The sequence below is a fragment of the Chiloscyllium punctatum genome, chromosome 7, assembly GCF_047496795.1.
Source record: "Chiloscyllium punctatum isolate Juve2018m chromosome 7, sChiPun1.3, whole genome shotgun sequence".
Classification (NCBI taxonomy): Eukaryota; Metazoa; Chordata; class Chondrichthyes; order Orectolobiformes; family Hemiscylliidae; genus Chiloscyllium; species Chiloscyllium punctatum.
The window spans coordinates 99,131,638-99,144,834 of record NC_092745.1 but is presented as its reverse complement, the minus strand read 5'-3'; the positions used below and the strand labels follow the sequence as shown (position 1 = coordinate 99,144,834).

At 42.6% G+C, this 13,197-nt stretch overlaps 1 protein-coding gene across 4 annotated transcripts in view; it reads left to right on the top strand.

Annotated features, from left to right (window-relative positions):
- ccdc24 (coiled-coil domain containing 24) overlaps nucleotides 1–7,618 on the top strand; it is a 94,667-nt gene extending 87,049 nt beyond the window's left edge. For all 4 annotated transcript variants that reach the window (XM_072574420.1, XM_072574423.1, XM_072574421.1 and 1 more), the window contains one exon: nucleotides 6,736–7,618. In XM_072574420.1, the coding sequence (XP_072430521.1) occupies nucleotides 6,736–7,426 (691 nt within the window). In that variant the 3' untranslated portion in view covers nucleotides 7,427–7,618. The remainder of the gene's footprint in view (nucleotides 1–6,735) is intronic.
- The last annotated feature ends 5,579 nt before the right edge of the window (nucleotides 7,619–13,197 follow it).

The window sequence follows — 13,197 nt, the reverse complement described above, 5'->3', positions numbered from 1 at the left end:
TAACAAATGAGGAAATTTTGAGAACTCTGGGTCTATACTTGACGGAGTTCAGAACGATGAAGGGGGATCTAATTGAAACTTACAGAATATTCAATGGCCTGGACAGAGTGGCTGTTGGGAAGATGTTTCCATTGGTAGGAGAGACTAGGACCTGAGGGCATAGCGTTAGACTAAAGGGAAGACCTTTTAGAATAGAGATAAGATGAAACCTCTTCAGCTAGCAAGTGGTGAATATATGGAAGTCACTGCCACAGAAGGCTGTGGGGGCCAGGTCATTGAGTATATTTTAAGACTGAGATAGATAGGTTCTTGATTGTAAAGGGGTTACAGGGATAAAGTGTAAGAATGGAGTTGAGAAACTAATCAGCCATGATTGTATGGCAGAGCAGATTTGATGGGCTGAATGGCCTAATTCCTGCTGCTATGTCTTATGGTGAAACAAAAAGTGCTGGAGATCAGTGGGACAGAGAGCATCCATGGAGAGAAAGCAAGCTAACGATTTGAGTCTGGATGACTCTTCAGAGCTGAAGTGAAGTGTGGAGGGGACAGCATTTATGCAACAGTGAGGGAGGTGGCGTAGGGAAGGTGGAGTGCTGGGGGAGAACAGAAGTGGATACTTCAGATTTAGTGGTCAAAATTCTACATCTGAGTTTATGGATGGTGCTAAGTTAGGAACAGGATGTTCTGTAGATAAAATCAAGTAGTTGCAAAAGGACATAGGAGACTGATCCAGTACACAAAAAGTGTAACAGCTGGAATTCAATGTAGGCATATGAGGACTTTCACTTTAGATCTAATTTAGAAAAATCGGTAATTGCTTCTGAGAAATCTGGATCTGTAGGGGAATAAAACAAAAAATTGTTTCTTCACCCAATTATTGAAACACTCATGCATGAAACAAAATGTAATCAAAGTACTATTGCAGTGTTGATTTTAATCATAAAGATTGAAATTCAAAGATGAACTTATATTCAGTTGCATGTGGCCTTAGTAAGACTCCATCTGGAGCAATGTGTTAGGAACTTGGGCGGGGGAGGGCTAATGGGCCTTAAGGAGAGAAATTGAGAGCAGGATGCATGAATTTGATTTTCATTGTCCTAACCTAATTGAGATGTTACAAACAATGAAGGATTTAATAGGGTGAATGTAAGTAAACAATTTCCTTTTGTAACCAAAGGAATCGTAACAAAACATTATTATTATCTTGAGAGTAGACCTCTGCCATTTTGGAGTGAAATCAGGAAATATTTATTCACACAGAAAGGGTAGCAAAAACCTATTCTTGTAAATAGATGCTGGAACAACTGACATTTTCAAACTTAAGGTTGATAGATTTTTGTAAGGATAAGGTATCAAGATGGGGAAAGTGAAGTTAAGTTGCAAGTCAGCTGTAATCTGCTAGAATGCTGAAACAGGTTGATTGCCGTCTTCCTATAATCGCAAGGATAGACTCCCCAAACTCCTCCCCCTCAGTCTGCTTTATTGCCAAACTTTAATGGCAAAAGTCTAGTGAATATCATGATTTTTCAGAACATGCACAAAAATGAAACGATGTTATGAGTCCCATTGGCAATTTGACTTGGTCAATCAAATTGTACCACAAGGAAAAAATATAATTCACAAAATATTTTAGAGTTGCTCTGCTATTAAAAATGCAGTAAACAGGACTGATTCTGCTCCTGAATTGTGGGAATAGGGTAAATGGTAATGACAATGACAACTTGCTTTTCAGTATTGCCTTTAAAATAAAGGCCTAGACTTTTCTTTCACATTAACAGCAAAAGCTGAGGGGATATTGGAAATGGGGAGGGAGGGAGAGTAGGGTGGTGGTGGAGAGGAGAACTGTGTGCTGTTAACTGAAGGGCAGTCCCAAGAAGACTTCTAAAGCCTGTTATAAATGTGATGACAGGATTCTGAAGTTTGTGACAGAGTGTCGCAAAAGTTTGAAAACGTGATAAATCACTCAAAAAAGCAAGTATCTGTCCTTGCACTGAAAACACTCCTTGGGTGCATTTCAGCTTGTGCTTTACCATTGACTTGCTTTGTGGAAATCTTTGCCGCTTGTCTCAACATTAGGCTCAACTGCAGGAAGAAGCAGCAGCTTACACTGCGGCCTGCTGACAATGTCATTGAGCAGCAGCAAATTAATAGAAGGTCCCAAGGCACTTTTTCAGTGCTAGAAAACAATTGACATTTAGTCCCCTTGAGTGAAGTTACAGCAAGTGGCCAGAAAGTTGTGTATTTGTCAGAGATTACCATGTACAAGACAGGAGTGTGATGGAATACTTTCCACTCATTTGGATGAATGCAACTCCAACAATTCTCAGTAAGACCAGCATCATCCAGGACAAAGCAGCACAGTTGATTGTGAAGGCTGTTTAGGGAGCATTTGCTGATAGTGCTGGACAGGTTTGTCCCACTGAGGCAAGGAGGGGTTGGTAGATTGAAAGAACGGTGCATGACAAGGGATGCGGAATATCTCAGCAAGAGGAAGAAGGAAGCTTACTTAAGGTTGAGGAGGCAAAGATCACACCGGGCTCTGGAGGGTTACGAGGTAGCAGGAAAGAACTGAAGAATGGACTTAGAGCTAGAAGGGGCATGAGAAAAATTTTTAGCAGTTCAGATGAAGAAAAACTCAAAGGCATTCTACACTCAGGTGAGAAGCAAGAAGGTGGCCAGAGTGAGGATAGGGTCGGTCAAGGATAATGGAGGGAACTTATGCCTAGAGTCGGAGAAGGTAGGAGAGGTCCTTATTGAATACTTTGCTTCAATATTCACGACTGAGAGGGACCTTGACATTTTGTGAGGACAGCATGAAACATACTGAGATGCTCAAACAGGTTGATGTTAAGTGCTGAAAATTTTGAGAAACCTAGGGATAGATAAGTCCCCTGGTCCAGACAGAATATGCCGAAGGAAGTGAGGGGAAAGATTAGTGCGCGAATGGCAATGACATTTGTGCCCTCACTGCCCACTGGAGTAGTGCCAGATGATTGGAGGGTGGCAATTGTCATTCCCTGTTTCTAGAAAGAGATTAGGGATAATCCTGGGAACTACAGATCAATTGTCTTACATTTGTGGTGGGCAAATTATTGGTCAGGATTTATGATTACTTGGAAAACTATATAGGTTGATTAGAGAGAGTCAGAATGGCTTTGTGAGAGACAGTCTTGCCTCAAGCCTTATTGAATTCTTTGAGGATGTGACAAAACATATTGATGAAGGTAGAGCAGTAGATGTGATGTCCATAGATTTTTAGCAAGATATTTAATCAGGTTCCCCATGGTAGGTTCGTTCAGAAAGTAAGGAGGCATGGGATACAGAGAAATCTGGCTGTCTGGATACAGAATTGGCTGGTCCATAGAAGACAGAGGGTGGTCGTAGATGGAAAGTATTCAGCCTGGAGCTTGGTGACCAGTGCTGTTCCACAGGGATCGGTTCTAGGACTTCTGCTATTTGTGATTTTTATAAATGACTTGGATGAAGAATTGAAAGGGTGGGTTAGTAAGTTTGCCAATGACACGAAGGTTGGTGGAGCGGTGGATGGTGTGTAGGGCTCTTATAGTTTGGAACGGGACATTGACAGGATGCAGAGCTGGGCTGGCAAGTGGCAGATGGAGTTCAACCTGGAAAAGCGTGAAGTGATTCATTTTGAAAGGTCGAATTTGAATGCAGAATACAGAGTTTAAGGCTGGATTGTGGAGGAACACTGGGATCTTGAGATTCATGTCCATAGACCCCTCAAAGTTACCACCCAAGTTGATAGTTGTTAAGAAGGCATATGGTGTGTTGGCTTTCATTGGCAGTGGGATTTTGTTTGAGCCGCAAGGTTATGTTGCAGCTCTGTAAAGCCCTGGTTGAACCACATTTGGAATATTGTGTTCAGTTCCGATCACCTCATTATAGGAAGGATGTGGAAGTTTTTGAAATGATGCAGTGGAGATTTACCAGAATGATGTGGATTGGAGGGCATGTCTTATGAAGCAAGCTTGAGGGAGCTAGGGCTTTTCTCATTGGAGCAAAGAAGGATAAAAGGTGACTTGATGAAGGTGTACAAGATGATGAGGCGTAGATGGAGTGGATAAGCCAGAGACTTTTCTCCAGAGTGGAAATGGTTATCACGAGGGGGCATAATTTTAAGGTGATTGGAGAAAGGTTTTAGGGGAGATGCTAGAGATTGGTTCTTTACACAGAGAGTGGTGGATGCTTGGAATGCACTGCCAGCAGTGGTAGTACAGTCAGATACATTAGGGATATTTAAGCGATTCTTGGATAGGCGCATGGAAGATCGTACAACTGAAGTGTATGTAGGTTAGTTTGATTTTAGAGTATGATCAAAGGTCAGCACAACATCGAATGCCGAAGGGCCTGTACTGTACTGTACTATTCAATGTTCTAATTCATCGAGCACCTACACATTCATTCTCTCCAGCAGTGTTGCACAGTGGCAGTGTGTACCATTTACACGGTGCACTGCAGCAACCTGACAAGGTTCTTTCAACAACATGTTTAAGTCTACAATTTTTATCACCTTGAAAAGGGCTGTAGATGGAGTACATCACTATCTGCAAGATCCATTCTAAACCACACATACTATCCTGACTCAGAGCCACATTATTGTTGCGTCATTATCACTGTGCTGGTACATCCTCCGTCATAACACCAAATGTACTTAAATCACATGGACTACAGTGGTTAAAGAAAGCTGACTGCCACCTTCTCAAACACAATAAGGGGCAGACAATAGCATCTTTTGCCTGTACCCCCCACAATGACCAAGCTGTTGTGGCAGGGGCTATCAAATTGGAACCACTTCAATATTCTGAGGAAATATTAGAGCAGGTACCAATACTCCAGTTCTCTTGGTGCCACATTGTGGCCTTGCCAGGACCTCAGAGATCTCTTTCACATTAAGATTTAGATATACATATCAGGTGTCTCTTCTACTTTCCTCTCTTCCACTATCCCATCAGGACAAACTGCCTCTAAGGTTGCCTCCTGTCCTAATATCGAACTTGTATCTTACCCTAGCTTCTCTTCAAACTTCTCTCATGTATTTATGAATTAATCATGTCCATGTAATCCACTCCTTGTTCCTTTACTTTTCCTGATCCCTGTGTGAGCTGATATTATTAGTAGTTGTTGATCCTCGGGTACTGTCTCACATTTAATTTTGCTAACGTCGCCCAGCTCCTCAAAAATACCTCTTGCTCCAACTGTCCTGTAAACCTCAAATTCGGTTCCAATGCCGTTTTCCTTTCCAAACTCCTTGAACACACCAATACCTTCCAATTCCATGCTGATGTTTCCCAAAGTTCTATGTTTGACATTTACAAACTGCCCCTCAGTGACATCCTTTGAAAACACAGCATTTGTTTTTTTCATGTACACACTATCAGCTCTGTCACACCACTCCTTATACTCATCCAGTGTTGCTAAATTATCATGTTGCATGTCTGACAGCTGGTTCAGCAGAAATGACTTCCAATTAAATATTGCAAAGACACAAGCAATTGTGTTCGACTTTGTCCATAAACACTTTCACTACCTCCTGACTCCTGGCAACTGTCTGAGCCTGAACCTAACTATTCATAATCTTCGTCTCGTACCTGATCCCGAAAAGAGATTTGGATCATGTATCAGCACCATTGTTAAGACCACCCATTTTCATCTTTGGAGCATCAACATTTTCCACATCAGACTCAATCTATATGCTGCTTAAAACCCTCATGCTTTTGTTACCACTGGACTTTATTATTCCAGTGCACTGATGGTTAGCTCCCACGTTGTACCATCCATAAAACTGTAGCTATCTAATCTTTGCTGCCTGTGCCTGTGATTCCCATCTGTTTGCTTACCACCCCTGTGTTAACTCATCCACACTGAACTGGCCAAGCAACATCTCGATATTTAAATTCCTTCTTAGTTTTCAAATCCTTTCATAATCTCACACTTCCTTATCACTAATCTCCCCACAGACCCATAACCCTCTTCTTTTCACTGAGAGTTGGTGTTTATATGATTCAGTGTTGTTGAGTAGTTAATTGAGTGAGGAGGATTGTTTGATAGCACCTTCTGTCATGTTGCTGATGGTTACAAGTAAACTGATGATACAGTTAATTAGGTTTTCCTGTTTATGTGAATAGAACACATCCAGTTCATTTGCCATATTGTCAGGTCGACACCAGTGTTTGTAGCTGTACTGGAACAGTTTGACAGGGGCATGGGTTGTTTTAATCTTCAGTACTGCTGCTGAAATATTATCAGTGTCTGTAGGTTTTTTTTGCATCTATTGCCTTCAGCCTTTCTTGATGTGAGATAAGGTGAATGGAATTCATTGGCATCTAGGATGGTGGGAATCTCTGGAGATTATGGTGTAACTGGCTGTTAGGAGGTACATGAGAATAACTCTCCAGAATGATTATCCTTTCATTTTGTTTCCTTTCATAGGAAGGATAAGGCTGGCCTCTGCTTTCTGTCTCAGCATGATGGTATAACTGAGATCAGTAACTTAGTAAGTGAGCAGTTGCAGCTGTGAAACTGAGTTATCAGCCTGCAGAGCTTTTGCAGAACTTTGGTGCACTGTACCAGAATATTGTCCTGAACATGGCTACTACTATTACTCTCCTATGTCTTGCACTACTTACATGAAAGAAAGACCGCCTCGAGTGTTATTATAGCAGAGTTTAATGTACCATCACATTCCACATAAAGCATTTTTTTTGTTTGATGTAGAAACATATCGAGGTGGAGCAACACAGCAGCCAAGACATCAGAAGAAACTCAATACTCCATATTGGCAGCTGACCTGTCAGAAGCTGATCTAGAACAGAAAATAAAAAAACACAGTATTTCGACTAAAGGTGAATCCAGTTCCAATGGAACTGGGAACTTAAAAGCCCTTGCAACATCCTCACACAGGACATCTTTTAGGGCAGTGGACTTATCATTGCCTAGTTACCACGATGAGCGAGCTTCAGCAAGCTGTCCTACATCAGAAAATACATGTGCTGCTCATCCTCAGTCTAACATGAAAGGCCAGAGTAAAGTTCAACTACATCTAATGGGTGATGTGTCAGGACCATTTGATAAGCGAGAAATTGAGTCTACACCTGATAGAACTTGCATTGAAGGATCGCTACTTTTACAAGCTGATGTTCAGAAGTCATTGGCGTATTCAGAATCTCCTAATAACTTCGCTGTTTGGGGGCAGTCAGTTTCTTCCTCCATCCGAACAGATAATCATTGCACCACAGAAAGTAAGAGGACTTTGTCATCAAATTTGAGAAACTCTGTTGAGGTATTATCTTCAATACCTAAACAGGATGGTCGTGTTCTCATTCCATCGCCACCTTCGGGTGAAAAGCCCAGGAACATGCACAGAGTGAGAAGAGCCCGAGTAGACAGTTTGGCTGGCAGTGCCTGAACAGTGAATCCAGCCTAAATGTTCCAGCGAGCTGGCCTCCATTTTGAAGTTTGGATTAATTTGGGTTGACCTAAATCGATTAAAGAATAAATGCTAAAGTTCCCACTGTTTTGATAGTTTACTTCCACTGTGCTACCTCATTTTTACTTTAAGATGTGTGCTAAATAAAATAAAAATAAAGTAGATCCCAAAGATGTTTGCTTTCTTTGCATTAACTAAGTCATTTTAATGGTGAGAGCTTTTTTAGGAAGCAGATGTACATTTGATTCTATCCAAAATGCACTTAAAGCATTTTTTTGCGAAGTGTGGACTGACATTGATGCTATTGTAAATAAAATTGGGAGAGATTTAAAATTGGCTTTCAATTGACTTGTGCCCACTTTATTTATCGCCCGGATCAAGATGATTCCTTTGGGTTGTAGCTATATACATAGCGCCCCCCCCCCAAGTACCCGCGGGGGTTACGTTCCAGGACCTACTGCAGAAGCCTGAAGCCACAGATAGGAGTGAACCTATTCATTTAAATGGGAAATGTCCTTTCCTGGCAGCTTCCTGCCTGGTGCTGGAGCGTTCCCTATAATATACTCAGGCTGTGATAAACCACAGAAAACCATTCCGTGGTTGTAAGGGTCACCCTGTTTACAGTGTGGACTCTCAGCAATAGATGGAACTGTAGGGCAGATTAATTTTTTTCAGCTCATACAATCAGGCAATTGGAAAAAGTGGGAGGTTAAAAAGTGAGGAAATTCTAACTGAAAATATTGTTCCATTTATGTAAAATTTAGCTCCTATGAGCCTCTGTGTGGGTCATTTCCTTTTGAAGTCCTCTGTGCTTCTTATTGTCTCTAGCCCTGCAAAAATGTAAAAGTAAGGTGGCCATTTATTTCCATTTTGTGTCCACTGCTCCACACTGACGAGTACAGGAATAATAAGATAAGACCAGTGAATGCATGTCTAGAGGGAAGGCTTTAGATTCTTGCTGCATGGCCATCTGTTCAAGGGCAGGAGGGACCTGTACAAAGTGGAAGTGTACATTTTAACACAGCTGGGATCAATGTCTTTCTGTGAAATCTAAATGGTTAGCGTTCCCTTTCTCTTTATTAATTTATCCTCGCATCCTGACTCTTCTATTTTGATTACTTATGGAAGAGTACCTCCTCAACACCAATTCATGCTTCCCTTCAAATTATTTTTAAAGCCTAAATTCTGATTTCTGGACAAAATTCCATTCAGCCAGTTTTGGGTTCTCTCCATCTACCCCGATGCTATTTTTATTTTGCAGCCTGCTTCTCATTCTGTAAGCTTGCTCCTGACTCCCAAATTCAGCATTTCTCATCTGATCTGTAACATCCTCACTCTTTCCAACATGCATTTCCTGGACTACTAATAATGTTTCTCAGTTAGTCACTGTTCAGTCCTCATGCTCACCGTTTGCACTATTGACAGCTGAGTTCTCCATTTGGATTTCTATTGTATCTATGTGACTAAAATAAAATCCTCCTGTCACATGTATCTGGACCTTGGCACTCATTCTGGAGCAATCTCTAACTAATCCAATGTAATGTTTTCTTTAAGCATGACTTCCAGTATTTGCCCAATTGTGCGTCTCCACTGAGAGCCTTTTGTGATTCTTCCCAATCCTTTTCACATTTGTAGATGTGTAACCCCTAACCCAGGACAAAGACTCAGGAGGCAAGCAGGATTCAGGCACGTGACAGATTTTATTCCTATTCAAGCAATCACCAGTTCATGCAAGATTTCTTGAATCTTGCCTTGACACATTGAGTCATAGAGATGTAGAGCATGGAAAAAAAACCCCTTTGGTCCAACTCATCCATGTCAACCAGATACCCTAAACTAATCTAGTCCCATTTGCCAGCCCTTGGCCTATATTCCTCTTAAACCCTTCCTATTCATATATCCATCCAGGTGCCTATTCTATGTTGTAATTGTGCTAGCCTCCATCACTTCCTCTGGCAGCTCTTTCCAAACATGCACCACCCTCTGCCTGAAAAGGTTGCCCCTTAGGTCCCTTTTTAATTTTTCACCTCTGACCCCACACCTATGCTCTCTAGTTCTGGATTCCCTCAACCCAGGGAAAAGACTTTGTCTATTTATCCTATCCGTGCCCCTCATGATTTTCTAAACCTCTATAAGGTCACCACTCAGCCTCTGATGCTCCAGGGAAAACAGCCCTAGCCTATTCAACCTCTCCCTATAGCTCAAATCCTCCAACCCTGGCAACATCCTTGTAAATATTTTCTGAACTCTTTCAAGTTTCACAACATCCTTCTGATAGGAGGGAGACCAGAATTGCACACAATATTTCAAAAGTGTCTTAACTAATGTCCTGTACAGTTGCAACGTGACTTCCCAACTCCAATACTCAATGCTTTGACCAATAAAGGAAAGCATATCAAATTCTGCCTTCATTATCCTATCTACCTGTGACTCTACTTTCAAGGAACTTGCACTCCAAGGTCTGTTTGTTCTGCAACACTGCCTAGGATCTTACCATTAGGTGTATAAGTCCTGCTGTGATTTGCCTTTGCAAAATTCCACACCTCACATTGATCTGAATTAGACTGCTTCTGCCACTCTTCAGCCCATTGGTCCATCCGATCAAGATCCCATTGTACTCTGAGGTAACCTTCTTCGCTGCCCACTACACCTCCAATTTTGGTGTCATCTGCAAATTTACTAACTATACTTCCTATGTTCACATCCAAATCATTTATCTAAATAATGAAAAGCAGTGGACCCAGCACTGATCCTTGTGGCACTCCACTGGTCACAGGCCTCCAGTCTGAAAGGCAACCCTCCACCACCACCCTCTGTCTTCTACCTTTGAGCCAGTACTGTATCCAAATGGCTAGTTCTCCATGTATTCCATGAAATCTAACCTTGCTAATCAGTCTCCCATGGGAACCTTGTCGAAAGCCTTACTGAAGTCCATATAGATCACATCTACTACTCCACCTTCATCAATCCTCTTTGTTACTTCTTCAAAAATTCAATCAAGTTTGAGAGATATGATTTCCCATGCACAAAGCCATGTTGACTATCCCTAATCCTTGCCTTTCCAAATATATGTAAGTCCTGTCCATTAGGATTCCCTCCAATAACCTGCCCACCACTGATGTCAGGCTCACTGGTCTATAGTTCCCTGGCTTTTCCTTACCACTTTACTTAAAAGTGGCACCAATTTAGCCAACTTCTAGTCTTCTGGCACCTTACCTGTGATTATCGATGATTCAAATATCTCAGAAAGGGGTCCAGCAATCACTTCCTTAGATTCCCACAGCATTGTAGGTTATACCTGATCAGGACCTGGGGATTCATCCATGTTTATGCATTTTACGACATCCAGCACCACTACTGTAATATGGACATTTTTTCAAGGTATTCATTCTCTTAATGCTCAGCTCTGATTGGAAGAGAGATCAATGATGCAGTGACTGTTCACAGTGAGATACTATATTTTATACATTTAGTGTTACGGTAATCAAAAACAATCTGGTTATTGTGCCCTTCCCCTTAATCTATACATCCAATCCTGTGAATCATCTCATCAATGATTGACACTCATCTGGACAGCGCTAAATTTCCATGATATCATGATGTTTAGTAGACATTGTAATCTCCAGGCCTTGGGATCCTTCTATGCATCCTATTAATTCACATTCCAAGTTTATTAGTTATACTTTGTCCCAGACTCTCTAAGGTCTGCTTGAATTCTGGTGACCATTGTATTCTTTTGCTTTCTCTATTAAATTCTGTTACTCCTCTTGTATTTTCCCAACTGTCGTAACTAAAGAGAAAATACAAAATAATCCCTTCTCAAAAGTACCATTGTTTCACTTAAATGCTGGAGCAGGCTTTTCATTCTGCTTTAATCAGTTTGTCCACCATTTTGTGTCTTTCAAATGTGCCCCTTACAGTACTCACTAACCCTATTACTGCCACATACTTATTCCTCTGTCGCCCTCCTGTTTCTTCCCTTATGTCCTCGTTTCTTTCCTTATGTCCTCGTTTCTTTCCTTATGTCCTCGTTTCTTTGTCTTCACTTTTCTCCTATTAGCTTTCCTTTTGCTTATTCCTCCATCTCCTCACCTTTGCTGCCCTCCCTTTCCTATTTCTCTTCTGCCTTTGCATCCATATTTCTCCAAGCATTATTCTCCTCTGCCTTAGGTCAGCATGGACGAGTTGGACTGAAGGGTCTGTTTCCATGTTGTGCATTTCTATGACTCTATTGCCTTGTATTTGTATTTGTCTTTTCCTTCCCTCCCCCACTTGATAGAATTAGACCCTGATCTAATGTTTTGCTTGACTTGAACACTATTCTGGAGCTTGTTATAACACTGGAGTGCCATTCTTTGTAATTTTAATAAAACCAATCCAGCTTTTTGGAGAAAGTGAGGATTGTAGATGCTGGAGAGTCAGAGTCAAAAAAGGTGGTACTGGAAATGCACAGCAGGTTAGGCAGCATCCGAGGAGCAGGAGTGTCTATGTTTTGGGCATAAGCCCTTCATTAGCAATGTGGGGGGGGGGGGGGGGGGGGGAAGGGGGGGGAAAGGGGGGGGGATGAGAGATAAATAGGGGTGTGGGGGTAGGGCTGGTGGGGAGAGGACAAAGGTAGGTGGGAAGACAATAGGTGAATGCAGGTGGGGGGCAATTACCAAAATCCATAAGCCTGACTGACCCAGTCGACTTCTTGTCTCCACTCGCTTCTGCCCTATTGAACTCATATTTCGACTCTGTCCTGTCCCTCTTGGGCCAGGAACTCCCCACATATGCTCGGGACAACACCCATGCCCCTCTCCTCTTCCATGACTTTCGATTCCTCGGATCCCAACACCTCATCTTCACCATGGACATCCAGCCCCTATATACCTCCACCACCACCACACCCCCTCCACAATGGCGAAGGTCTACAAGCTCTCGGTTTCTTCCTCTCCCACCAACCTCACCAGTCCCTCTCCACTGATATGCTCATTTGATTGGCAGAACTGGTCCTCACCCTCAACAACTCCTTAAAATCCTCCCACTTCCAGCAGACCAGAGGGGTAGCCATGGGCACCCGCACGGGCCTCAACTATGCCTGCCTCTTTGTCAGGTACATACAACAGTCCATCTTCCATAGTTACACTGGCACCATCTGCTACATTGATAATTATATTGGCGCCACCTCATGCTTCCATGGGAAGATTGAACAATTTATCAACTTCAATACCTTCCATCCTGACCTCAAGTTCGCATTGACCATCTCAGACACCTCCCTCGCAGGAGCAATTCCACTCCAGGATATCCCAGATGTCATCCTATTTCAGGGACCGTAGTTTTCCTTCAATGTAATCAACAATGTCCTCAACTTGCCACACCTCCGTCCTCAAACTCCACCCCTCCAACCACAAGGAGAGAACGGCCCCTGTACTCACCTTCCACTGTAATCTCTGGATACAGTGCACTATCCTCTGCCATTTCCACCACCTACAGTCAGACCCCACCACCAGACATATATTTCCCTCCCCCCCCCCCCCCCCCCCCCATCTGCATTCCGCAGACACCATTCCCTCCGCGACTCCCTCATTAGGTCCACGTCCCCCTCCAACCTTCCCTTGCCATGACAGGAGGTATAAAACCTGTGCCCACACCTCTCCCCTCACCTCTGTCCAAGACCCCAAAGGATCTTTTCACATCCAGCAGAGATTTTCTTGCACATCCACCCACTTCATCTTCTGTGCCCGTTATTCTCGATGTGGTCTCCTCTA